This window comes from Dermacentor silvarum, chromosome 4, assembly GCF_013339745.2.
Source record: "Dermacentor silvarum isolate Dsil-2018 chromosome 4, BIME_Dsil_1.4, whole genome shotgun sequence".
NCBI classification, from domain to species: Eukaryota; Metazoa; Arthropoda; class Arachnida; order Ixodida; family Ixodidae; genus Dermacentor; species Dermacentor silvarum.
Genome location: NC_051157.2, coordinates 27011132 through 27023874, shown reverse-complemented (window position 1 = coordinate 27023874; position 12743 = coordinate 27011132). Strand labels below are relative to the sequence as shown.

Genomic DNA, 12743 nt, shown 5'->3' with positions numbered 1-12743 from the left:
TAGCCAGGGGGGGGGGGGGGGGGCTGATGGGGCTTCAGCCCCCCCCCCCCCCCCCCCCCCGAAATTTTTTTCGTGCCGGCATGCACCGCCGACCAAAACTACCACCGACGCCGGGAATCATTCTGGATTTTGTCTACAATGTCTTTCACGCTCGAAAAGACATTTCGGCACGAACATTGCGAACTCGGGCTGGATTTCGTAGCAACGCTGTTGCACCTGGAGTCACGTAACCCAAAGAGCCTTATCTGAGCACTAACTTTCAAGGGCTTTTCGAGAGCGGGCGGGCGCGTTGCGGCATCTCGCAGCGGCCGCGGAATCTACGGAGCGCATGGATTTCAATTCCGAAACTTTATGGGTATAAAGTTCTGACAAAATTTTGACGCGAAAGGTGCACTGACATTTGCAAAGGTGTGGTTTAAAAGATTTTCAATTCTGGAACTTTATGGGGTTAATGCTGTTATAAACTTGGACCAACATGCATGCACTGGAGCCCTCGTGTCCAAGCCGTTCCAGAAATGAAAGCACGCGCTCGCAATCTTCCACACACACGAACATACTAAATATTACCGTGACTGTGAGCTAGCAGCTGATAATTTTCTCCAAACATTTTCAGGAAGCGTGCCCAATGGGATCGATCAGCTGGATCAGGGCAGGCAAAGTAAAATATGAGAAAACAGGAGAAATGAAATGGCCTATTATTGAGGAAATTCTTTTTGCGGGCTGCAAGGTCTGGCTCTCCGTGGCCACAGGGACAGTGGCCCTATAGATTTAAGCATAGCCCCCGCTGAAAATAAAGGTATTTTCAGAGCGCTTCTTCGCATGCGAGCTGATTGTGGAGATACATATCTGAAGAACCATTTGGAAAGTTGCCTCGTATTTAAGCCCAGATGCACAAAACCAAATTTAGAAATTCGTGCCGAAATTATCAAAGAAAGCCTAGTTGCAAAAGCAAGCTGCTTCTCCATACTTCCTGACGAAACGACGAACATCGCTGGAATCGAACAGCCTACTGTTTGTGCAAGGTGCCTAAACAAGGATGCCAACGACCTCGAGGGAGTGTTTTAGGTTTTAGCACCGGAATAGATGCCCTCTCTCTTTGTGACTGCAGGTTCTTGTAAATGTGTGCAAACTGTTCCAGATTCTAGTCGCCCTTCCAGTGACCACTGCCAGCGCAGAGAGAATATTTTTTTAACAAGAGTTTACTAAAAAACCACTTGCGCTCTACAATGTCTGTAGAACGCATGGTTAGACTGGTGCTTCTATACACCCACAGAGACGTCGGCATCAACGTGTACGAAGTCATTGACCGCTTCGCTCAACTTCCCCGCCGAGAGAAGTTTGTCCTTTAGATAGCGAAGCAGCAGAAATCAATCCAAGTAAAAAGCTCTGTTCCTTCAGGTCCATAAGCTCGTAATTATGAAAACGTATGACTGTTCGTTAGCTTTTAAAACCGCAGAAATTTTAGCCGTTTATTCTAGCAGTTAGCATCATGATCAAAATTATCATGCTAATACGAAAATTACGAGCACATCAATAACTTATTTTGACCGACCTTGCTCATTGAAAGCCTGGCCCACGCGGCGTTTGCCAAAAACGCACTGGGATATTGGGTAGTTCAACTTGCCGCATCATCTGTGGCTTTCGTTTGTCCTTTTCTTTCCTTTTTAGCTACCTGCTTTTATTTCTTTTTTCGAAACGTAGCAAAACCCTCCTTAAATTTTGGGTGCAGAGTAATTGTTGCCGCTGTGCAGGCAGTTAAATTACAAATTTTCGACTGATTTCTGCATTATTCCTCTATTATTCTACCTGTATAGTGCTGTTGCGACCGCTGCATGGCCCGAGTACATATCACGATTTCTGCGATCATAGTTTTGTTCTTGCCTAGATCATCTGTCTTTCTGTGCGCAAAGTTTAAAAGCTGTGACGGCGCAACATGTTTATTTGTCTTGTTTGACGAATTATATACAGTGACGTTTGCTTAAATACGTACATTTATTGGAGACTTAGACGTATATTTAAATATCTTGTTGCGAGGTGTTGTGTATACAAGCAGTGAACTTTGTTTCCAGCGACTCTTTTTTGCCCTTTAACGACTTGTATCTTCGCATTTGTATATTCCGTTCTATCTTCGCATTTCTAATGTATATTTTGCAGAATTTCTGCTTTTATGTGACTGCCACAGATACGAAGATGAGAGGATTGCCCTTCGGAACGCTTTGGGGCACTTAGACGACCGGCCTTTTACGGAGGAAAAGATCTTGGGCGCGTGGCTTCGAGCGTCATATATGTGCAGGGCTACAAAGACGCTGCTGCGTTTTTTGAAGTGCACAAGCCTGTATGACCGCCTGTGACGAAACTCAGCGATGAACGCTTAACTGTAAATGTGCAACGTGTGAACTGTGAACTTCTCTCTTCCTTCTCTTTCAATCCCTTCTCCCCCTTCCCCCGTGCAGGGTAGCCTACCGGGCTCAGCATGGTTAACTTCCCTGCCTTTCCCTTATGACCTCTCTCTCTCTCTCTCCTACTTTTTATTTGTACTCACCGTTGCGAGTATAATCTCGGTGTAATTACAATACGCGACCGGTAACAGCTGCTCCTGCGCAATCTATTGCAACGAGGGACAGCGTCATTGAGGTTTTTTCCTGGCCGTTGCATATGTGCAAAAATGTAAACAAGGTTCTTGAATGACGAAGATTCATCAAAATATTTGCCCTCAACTTATTCATTTCATGGCCTTTACGTTCTTCATACCAGCTGTTAACACTGCTTTGCTGGTTTCGAACTTATATTTTCTTTACTTATTAAATAGACAAAAAAAAAAAAACGCGGCCGCATTGATATCACTTATTTCTGCCAGAATTTTTGGGACATACGAATATATTCTTTCATGAAAAAATACATGTTTTACTTGACAGTGCGTAGCATCCAATAATTCCTTTGCAGCATTTAATATACAATGGCATTGGCAATGCAGTTATTATTCACGTATTTGATCCCTCGACAAATTCTATAAGGAGGAGGCCGCGCTGCAACCTGAGCCCCCCCCCCCCCCCCCCCCCCCGAGCAAAATTTCTGGCTACGCCACTGGTGTCTATGTATGGATAATATGCTCTTTACTTTGTATGATTGCACGTTTTAATGTATTTATTTCGCTAAGCACAAGGTTTGTACTGGTTTATTGTAGCTGCTGTTATATGTGTATTGATTATGGGCCTCCAATACCCTTTGGCCCTGGGGACGCTTGACCCTCGCACGTCCCCTGATATTGTTTTCCCCGCGTGGCTCTCGCGTCTCCTGTAATATGGCTTCCACGTGTAGCTCTGCACTGCCGACGGTCGGGGTAGTTGCAGGATAGTACTAGAGATGGCGCGAGTGTTGCGATTCTAACGCCATCTAGTGTTGTCGTTACTCGGGCACAAAAGGAAGCCCTGGGGTCGGTGTCGCGCGTGCATGGTCGCGTGCTCGCTGGCACGCTTTGTGGGACTTTGCCGCGAGAGGCTTCGGAGCGGGAAGCGGAATGGACGAACACGATCGTTCCAACGCGCCATCGTTCGTGTGACTGTACACGCGAACGAGTAGGCGTTAGTGACCGGCATGGGGCGAACATATTCGCTCGATATCTTGTCACGGTGAGCCGGACTTCCTCAGTTTGTCAGCGTCCATCGGCATGTTCTGTTTGTTGCGATTTGACTAGGTGGCATTGCTGTATAAAAGGCGAAAAAAAAAAACACATTTTTTTTTTCCAGCGCTAGCACCGAGTGAGTTTTCAGTGTTGCTGCAGATCTCTTCTCAAGAAAACGAGGGAAGATTACCGAAGAAAATTTTGAAATCCAACTCTTAGTGACCGTAAACAATATGTGAATGGCTGCATAGGACGCGTTGAAAGAAAGAGCCAGTGCAGCTCGTTCTATTTACTGTATTTCTGCAATGGTAATAAAGTAGGTTGAAAAGTAACGTCGAAGTAATGGATTACTTTTTATTAATTGGTAAATTAGTTTCGTGGTATGGTAATTGATAGCGGTAATCAATTACATTTTAAAGAAGTATAATTGCAATTATAATCAGTTACTTTTTCTTTAACGTGTAGTCTGATTTACACCAATTTGTGGCGAAAACTTACCACTCAAAAGTGGACGCGGACGCCGAATATGATCGCAATTGTGAGGTAACGAAAGATTGTGCTGTAAAGCAGCCGGGCTTCGCATATTAATGGGGTTAATACATTTTCTCTCCCCCCACGCTCTTTTCATTTACAGTTGTAATCGATTGTTCATTGACCTGTATCTGACCTAACTGCCCATAACTGCCTGTACTACGAGTAACTGCTCATGCGTAAACGATTTCACCACTTTCGGGAACGGCCCAGATAGTGCGCTGCCTGCAAAGCTAAGTGCAAGCTTAGTGCAAAGGCTAAAAAAAATTATGCAGACACAACGTTGTCTGAAGTGAAGCTTTCATGAAGTGGTTAATGAAGTGCTTTAAGTTCCTGCGTCATTGGGCTCAAAGAAACTGGCGTGCCCGCGCATGTGTCCTCGCGCACCCGTGCTATATACACGAAATTTCACAACTTGTATTTCTTGATTTCTTGTTTAATTGTACCGGCCGCTTCTTGGCCCTTTTTCGGGAAAGGGCTCGTCGTCGACGTGCCGATTCTAGCGTGAGGGCTTCCGAAGCCCAGGCGAAACGTCAGCGAAGAGCCTACGACCCCCAGTTTAGGGCAAACGAAGCGGAATGCCTGCGACAGCGTCGTCTTGCCACAAGCTTCGCTTACCCCCATTTTCTCGACAGGGGAAAGGTTCTGAAAAAAATTTTTTTTCTTGGCCTAATGCCGGCAAAAATGTGAAATGAAGCAAGTTCATTGTTCCTTCGCCAAGCGTCAGCGCTCTTCAGCACGCAACGTCATCTCTGGCCGGAAAGCGTTGGAGGTTTCCGGACACCGACCTGGCCGAGATAGCTATAGATATACCGTGCGCTCCGAAGGAAATTTTCAACCTCGGAAATCTAACACCGCTCACCATAGCGCGAACCCCGCCTGCTGCTTTCCCCCAAGTGTACAGTATACAACCGTCTGTTGCGTGGACAAACATGAGTTTTACTAATGTACACCGTTACTAAATGACGTAGCACGCGCGGCGACGCTACGCTGTCGACGGGACTGCGGTAGCCAGCGGCCCGGCCTCCGGGTCCAGGCCTGCGGGGGGCAGCTCCTCGAGCACAGCCGGCTGCGGCATCGGCTGGGCGACGGCGGGTTCGACGCGCAGAGGCGGCGGCGTGCGCCGCGCCGATCGGTGCACGGAGCCGTGCGCGCCCGCCTTGGTGGCCACCCCGTAGACGTGCCGGCTAATCAGCGCCAGAATGGGCAGGTAGACCTCCTTGAGGGACACCTCGCGGAAGCCGGCCTCGACTATCGCGGCGCTCGCATCGCGACCCAGGTGGCAGCCGCACGTGAGCAACTGCCACAGTGGGTCCAGGAACAGCTGCAGCTGGTAGATCCACGAGTCCCGGGGGCAGGCCACGTGCTCCATGAACAGCATCTTGCCGCCCTTAAGTGCAGCGTAAAGAATGTGTATATGTTAAGTGGAAAACGAAGGAAATAAGATTGCATGGAGCCGCAGATTGGCGCCCATGTTTGGGCTATACGAGTACTGCGACTATTTTGTAGTCATAATTTGCCTCCTTTCAGTTCTGTATGCCCGTATTCACGAAGCAGTTTGTATGCACTTAGGCGTCAGCCAATCGTGATAGCGATGACAGCAAAGGATGTCGGCTATGGAAGACAGTTTTGAAGAAAAGCTTCGTGAATTTCCCGTTTCTTTCATCGTGACGCCCAGTGATCAATCTCGGCGAACGACGCGACGGTGTGCGAGCGAATACGAAGGGACAAATGAATGGATCGGAAAGGAGAATCGTTTCAACAAGCCCGAGTTTTGTCTGATTTAACGCGAAAACGCGCCCGTTTGTCAAACCGTAGTGCGGAGCTGATAGCCGGGCCATCCCGCGGGCACCATGCTCGCTCAAGGAAGTACGCACGCAGTATTTCTTACGGGAGCAAGGACCCTTCGGCACTCGCTGACCAGCTTGCGGGCGTCGGTGACGCTGCAGAGCACGTGCGTGGCGATGACCGCGTCCACGTGGTTGTCCGGTACTTGGGCCAGGTCCTCGCCGCTGGTCAGCAACCACTGCTCAAGGTGAATGTGTTCGTACTGGCTCTGGCGCCGCAGGAACTTTGACCGGGCCGTGGAGGTCCGGTCCACTGCCACGTACCTGTAGCAGGAACACGTGAGCAGCAGTTATCACTCGAAATCTAATCTAGAAAAGTACAGCGCTTCGGAACACACTGGCAGCGCTTCTGAGATCTTGCCATGATCGCATTCGTATAATCTCAAGCATATGGGGTTGGCGATAGTGAAGCCTAATAGAGCTGTTCGAGCTCATTGATTTTTTGAATGCTGTAAGAAAAGCTTCGTGAATTTTATGTTCCTTTCATCGTGACGCCCAGAAGCATGTGCTACCTTTGTAGCACTTCCTGAATGCTCCGAGACCATATACACGTTGAAGGTTTTTGATCGGAATCTACAAAGGCAGGGCGTGCAGAATTTGAAAGTAAGACGGGGTAGGCGCTTCATTGGTCAACTGGAAAATGTGAGATTGTCGAATGTTTTCTTGTCTGAAGTGCTTATGCCTAATTAATCCTGCTGCCCTCGTATTTGCGTTTCACTAAACTTCAACATGAACGTCGACCGGCTAGCCCGAATCGCCATCTTGCTACCCTGAGAGGACCAGTAGAAGAAGACTCTATGGTCTCTCTTTTAAGTCATCTAATATATATATATATATATATATATATATATACTCATGCTATTTGTTTTTTGCCACTTGAAGTGATTTTCAACAGATGGACATCATTTTCCTGCTCGGACTGCATGCAGTCTGGCGTTGTCAGCGTGTGACACTGCGACGTTAAAGGCCAATCTGTGCATGAATACTTTGTTGGAGACCGTTGTCAAAGTGCGTGGTATGTGTAAGACGATTATGATTGTGGCAAATATTTTATGTCAGTGTTTGATAAGCTAACACATGAAACGAGTGCGATCACAGTTGTTTTGACTTGTGACAAAGCAGGCAATAAAGAAGAAAGAACTCGCAGTTTAGCCCGAAAGACGACGCATCGATTGTGATTGCACATTAGTAGACAGCTATACGAAGTAAGGATAGCAGTTCTGTCGGCCGTATAAACTTGTAAACATTCGCTTACTAACTATAGCATGGTGTCACGCGCGCACAAGCAAACATGAACGCATCTCACTCAATGACCGCGCACACTCGCTGTCAAAACGCTGGAGTGAGGAAGCGCGGCGGCAGCAGCGAGCGGTGTTGCCTCTCGCTTCAACGCGAACTAAGCGGCGAGAACACAGCGTGCTCGAAGCTGTGAGCACTCGGCGCACTCTTTCCCCATCGCAGATAGCTTTCAAGGTAGGGGCCGCGCCATACACAGCCGCCGCCGGAGTAGAAAAAGAAGGCACCATTGTTACCTGACGTTCCTGAAGATGTGGTCGAAGTTTCGTCCCGGTCCGACGCCCACTTCAAGCACGCGGATGGCGTCCTCGCGCCGCAGCTCGGGGTCGTGCGAGACGAGGTCGTTCAGCTCGAACATGATCTCGCGCCGAATGCCCTCGAACGCGTGCTTGATGAGCGGGTGCAGCAGCGGGTAGAAGACCCAGGTGGCGAACAGCTTCCGGCAGCAGTGGCTGCGCTGCAGGGCCAGCAGGAGCATGGCGGCAGGCAACAGCATGGCCGCCGACAGGTACGTAGCGAGCGTCAGAAGCGAGACTCGAAGCATGTCGCCCCCTACGAAAGGTTGTTGTTGCTGTTCCTCGGAAAGGTCAAGGACAAGCCGACGCAGAGGAGCTTCTCTTGCGTTTCTTCTTGCCCTGTCGAGTGCCGCGTTCGCCACGCGGGCCATTGCACGAGACGTTCAAGAAAGACGTTGACGACGAAGTTCCGGCTACGAAGTTCATTTTGGCTTATTTTCCCTCGGTGCGTGCTTGTTGTTTCTTTTTTCATTCAGCAATTTATGTCATGGTGGAATGAGAAGAAACGAAAGGTAATGCTATTGTTTAGTTCCCTCTCTCTCTCTCTCGCTATGTGCTGCTATGCGTCAGTCTGAGGAAGGCCGTTTGGAGAAAACGGCCCGATCTGGGGGAGCACGAGGAGCTGGATGCTGCATGCCCTGTTTTGAAGAAACTAATTTATTTATGTGTATTCAAACCGTGTCTCCTATGAAATAGTCCCCTTGCGCGAATATGTCCTGCGAATATGTCCTGGACGCCTTTCCGGAAGGAGTCGAGCACCCTTCTTCGATTCGAGCTTGATTAAGGCAATCGTGCCAAAATGTAGACTTTTGAGCTAGGTTTTAATTTTAGGAAGAGAGAGAAATAAGCGGGAGTTAAATTTGACCAATAGGGTAGAAGCCATGTTATTTCCAGTGATAATTAAACTCAAGTGTACGGAGTGATCTGTGACGGGGTGTATTGATGTCGTGCAGCATCTATATCCATGTCTAATGAAGCATACTCTTTTCGAAAACAAATCCACTGGGTCCCCAAAACGTGTACTAACTATGGCAAACAAAAATTAAATTATCAAGTAACTGCGGCTATTAATAAAATGTCGACAAATGTTGATTTTGATGTTTCATTCAAAGTGTTTAAAAAGGAAACAAAGAAATATCTTATCGATTCTGGTCTTTGTTTTGTATAACATCATTTTTACTGTTGTATGTTTAAATAACTGCATCATGTGACACTTGCAAGTGCAGGTGATTTTGCGTTTATATTGTTATATTTTTCAGTTATGTGTTTGTGTATTCTGATGTCAGACTGTACAGGGAAGCCGAGGCCTTCGTCAGGCATTCCAGGCTTTAGCCCCGGCTCCCTCCTTTGTACGAAAGGGAAATAAATTTCACTTCGTCGGGCCGTTTCCTTCAAAATGGCCTCCCTTAGACGCCCTAAAATGTGGCATTGAAACACACACACACACACACGCGCGCGCACGCACACACACACGCACGCACACACACGCACACACACGCACACACACACACACACACACACACACACACACACACAATGCGCATGTAGTATTTTGTCGAGCTGCGAACATGCCCAGCCTTTTTCCGGTCGTGGACACGTTGGGCTTTTCTACTGCGATGACGGCTGCGTCGTATCAGGGCACATATGTACGTACCTGTACTTCTATGCTTCGCCCCTAGTGATGACGTTCCACGTGAAAGACAGGTAATTCGTAACGATTCGCTTCCGCTTATTTCGCTCTCTTCCAAAAATTAAAAATACAGCTCAAAGCTCACCATTTTAACACGATTGCATCAAGCTAGTATCGCAGGAGGGTGTTCGACTCATTCCGGAAAAGAAACTTCGAGGACATATTCGCAAATTGGCAGGAATGCTGGGAGCGCTGCATTTCTGTACAAGGAGGCTATTTCAAAGCTGACAGTGTTACAACAGAGGCAGCCTCGAAATTTTTTTTTAAATACAACCTGCTCTAATACGTAGCAAAAATTAGGCCAAAATTGTAAAATACGATTAAAATATATTCAAATATATTAGAAGTCGGGCACACATGAAAACAAAACCCGTGCTACTACAGATTGGCAACACCTGTTATTGTTTTTTTTTTTTTTTTTTTTTTGTCCTTCTTTGCTGAAGGGAAGCTTCGGTGTTTGTGCGACGACGAGCCAAGTCATGAGACGGAGTTCCTCGCTAAGGCTTTCGTATAATGGTAGCCTGTGGTGTTTTTCGGCAATGTACTGAAGTAATGAATGAATCAGTAAAACATGCGACGAGCGATGCTTGCCACCCGGGCAAACACTTACAGAGCAACGCGATGCACGCTCGGTCGTCATTGCCGCGAGCTTCCTCGATATTCAAATTTCTTTTCCTCGCGGTTAAGACGAAGCTTTCCCTTTGCCAGATAAACTAAAAAGGCCAGATAAACTAAATTCTTTACAGGATAGATATAGACTAGAAAACTCTCCTGAGCAATGGGAGGCACTCCTCGCCAGCTCAGACCCGGAAGTGCAACTAGCGCTTCTGGACCACGTCCGGCTGGCGGCAGAAGCCAGCGGAGCCCTGGACTTGGGGCCCCACCCATCTAGCTCCTAAAACCCTTCCCTTTTACCTCTGTAAATGTTAGTCTCTCTCTCTCTCTTCTTTGCCTACCCTGTCCGGTTTGGCATGGCTGCCGCTGGTTGTGGTTGTTCTCATCGTCGTCATTCCTTCTTCTTCATTCCATCATCGTCATTGCGTCGCCGTCATTCCGTGGTGGTCGTTCCATTGGCGTCATGCCATCGCCGGCATCCCTTAGTCGTCATGCGTGGGATCCACATGTTCGAGCGCCAAAATTTATGCTAATAAGCGAGGCAATTCCCCTTTCTTCTTCTTCTTCTTCTTTCTGGGGTTTTACATGCCAAAGCCAGTTCTGATTATGAGGCACGCCGTAGTGGAGGGCTCCGGATTAATTTTGACCACCTGGGGTTCTTTAACGTGCACTACAACGCAAGCACACGGGCGTTTTTGTATTTCGCCTCCATCGAAATGCGGCATGAAAATTTGTCCAACTTGGTCGTGTGCTCTATACTATAGCAAATGTTCGTTAAACAAGAAAAGCGTTCTTCGCAAGGACCAAAGAAAGCATCGCTTAAACCGATTCCCACAGCGCGTGAGGTTCGCTATTTTCTTCCTCCGGGCGTTGCCCCTATATCTTCAACCTGTTTCACTTTTTGATCTGCTCGCTCGCCTCACTCGTCGGTATCATCCCTTCCTTTTTCAACCTTCCTACTGTTCTTCATGATAGTGACGTGCATTTTTCCTCAATGAGTACCTTCTTTTTCTTCATCTTTTTCGCTGTTAGCTTCACACACCAGAAAGGCATCTTCAAGACTTCGCGCGCCCTTTCCGAATTTCACGCGTCATTCAAGTACATTAGACGGCTTGCGACCAATTGGTTCGCAGGCCGTCTAATGTACTTGAATGACGCTTGATTCCGACTTAAGTCGCAATCCGCAGCTCTCACACATGGTGGTGGCGCCACGTGGTTTGTTCGGGATAGCTACGCGATGATCGGCCTCTGCGGAACAGGCGACTGTTGCCTTTTCAGGCACAGAAAGAGTACGGACCTCTTGCTATATGAGAAAACAGGTATTGTTTTACGCACCAAACTGCCAAAAAGTAAAAAAGAAAAAAGAATTCTCAAAGATTGAGTCACACAGAAAGAAAGCTGCGCGCCTCATAGAAATGGATGCATCGCGAAAGGTCGGCGTTTAAGATGGCGTCGCATTATTCCGAGTCTCAAGTGCCAGGAGAGTACCTTTCCTATACAAATCCCCGACTACCCCGCGGCCTTCACATCTTCGGCAAGGCGCTGTATCCCAGTTTTTGTGTTGTCCCTACCCAATCCCATTACCTCTTTTTTTTTTCTTGCATTCCTCAAAGACCGAAAAAGTAGAATCGATAAGAGAAGCGGCACATTTCTTAAAAACTATTTTGACATTCCACTGGTTTTGCTCGCTGCTGGCCGACATCTTGTCTAAGTCTTCTGCTGTCTTTTCGTGTTCGAGGGAACGCAATAAATGCATATCATCAGTAACCGCCCATTGACAACAATGACGTCCTATGGATATCCTGCATCCAGCGCCAGGACGTGGATATTCTAGAGATGTGTCGAATGCGTCCAGCGGAAGTCGCTCACAGGACCGTTTGCCCGCACTTTCCGTGTCCTGCGGACATCCCTTGCATGTCCGCGAGGGACACCATGGGGACATGCTGCGTACATATTACGAACATATGCCCGGGCCTTTGGCGTAGTGTTTGCCATAATATCCTTTACGGTCACAGCACACGCTGTGTGATGCAGCGGGCGCTTAGCGCCCACGCATCAAGAGCAGATACATTGCGTGCACACGCGCACGAACATGTGCGGAAGTGCAGCATACTCCTCATTCTTCTAGGCCCTCCACCAAGCGTAAGTGAGTTATTGAACTAACTGAAATTTTCAAAGTAAATTGCGTTAGAAACCTCGTAAACTTCGACGTACACACGAGCTGCAGACATGATAGCTTTGGATTGTAATTCTAACACGCGAGAAAACAATTCTTTTACGAGGAAACTTAAAGCCAAAGCCTCAATCGGAGGACAAATATTAAGTGTACGTAAAAAAAAAAAAGTCCATGTGGAGTATCCTTGGGATATGCATGGTAGGATATACAAAACAGGCCGATGTGCGATATCCTCGGGACATTCGCGGTAGCTGTAGGATATACGAAACTGGACGTCCGGCGGGTGTCCTCTTTGTCTCCGAAATGGCACATGGACATTAGGGCATGATGCGGATGTCCAATGGACGAAGTGTTTTTACTATAGGCTGATATAACCTCGTCGATCCTCCTGTTCGATTTGAAAGTGCTATACATTTATTTGACTACTTTGTCTACTTGTACGAGCGCAAACTCCGCTTTGTCCTTTTCATCTTCACTTCGTACTTGTAATACGCCGCGTGAAAACACCAGAATAACGCTTGAAACGTGTCATGACTGGTCATCTTGCTGCACATTGCGCGCGCAGCAGATGCAAGCCTTTGTTCCGACACAATCGCTTGTCAAGAACGCTGATCAGCTGACTATAGGGAAATCGTCGAAGCCATGGAGATTAACAACAGAAGTCATAACT

General features: G+C 47.6%; 1 protein-coding gene across 1 annotated transcript; it reads right to left on the bottom strand.

Moving 5' to 3' along the window:
* Positions 1–5077: 5077 nt before the first annotated feature.
* On the bottom strand, positions 5078–7971 carry LOC119449660 (putative methyltransferase-like protein 7A). The gene is made up of 3 exons (XM_037712881.2): positions 7533–7971; positions 6045–6264; positions 5078–5543 (listed from the first exon to the last, which is right to left on the bottom strand). Exons 1-3 carry the CDS (start codon positions 7961–7963, stop codon positions 5139–5141), a joined length of 1056 nt encoding a protein of 351 aa, XP_037568809.1. The 5' UTR covers positions 7964–7971; the 3' UTR covers positions 5078–5138.
* Positions 7972–12743: the final 4772 nt, after the last annotated feature.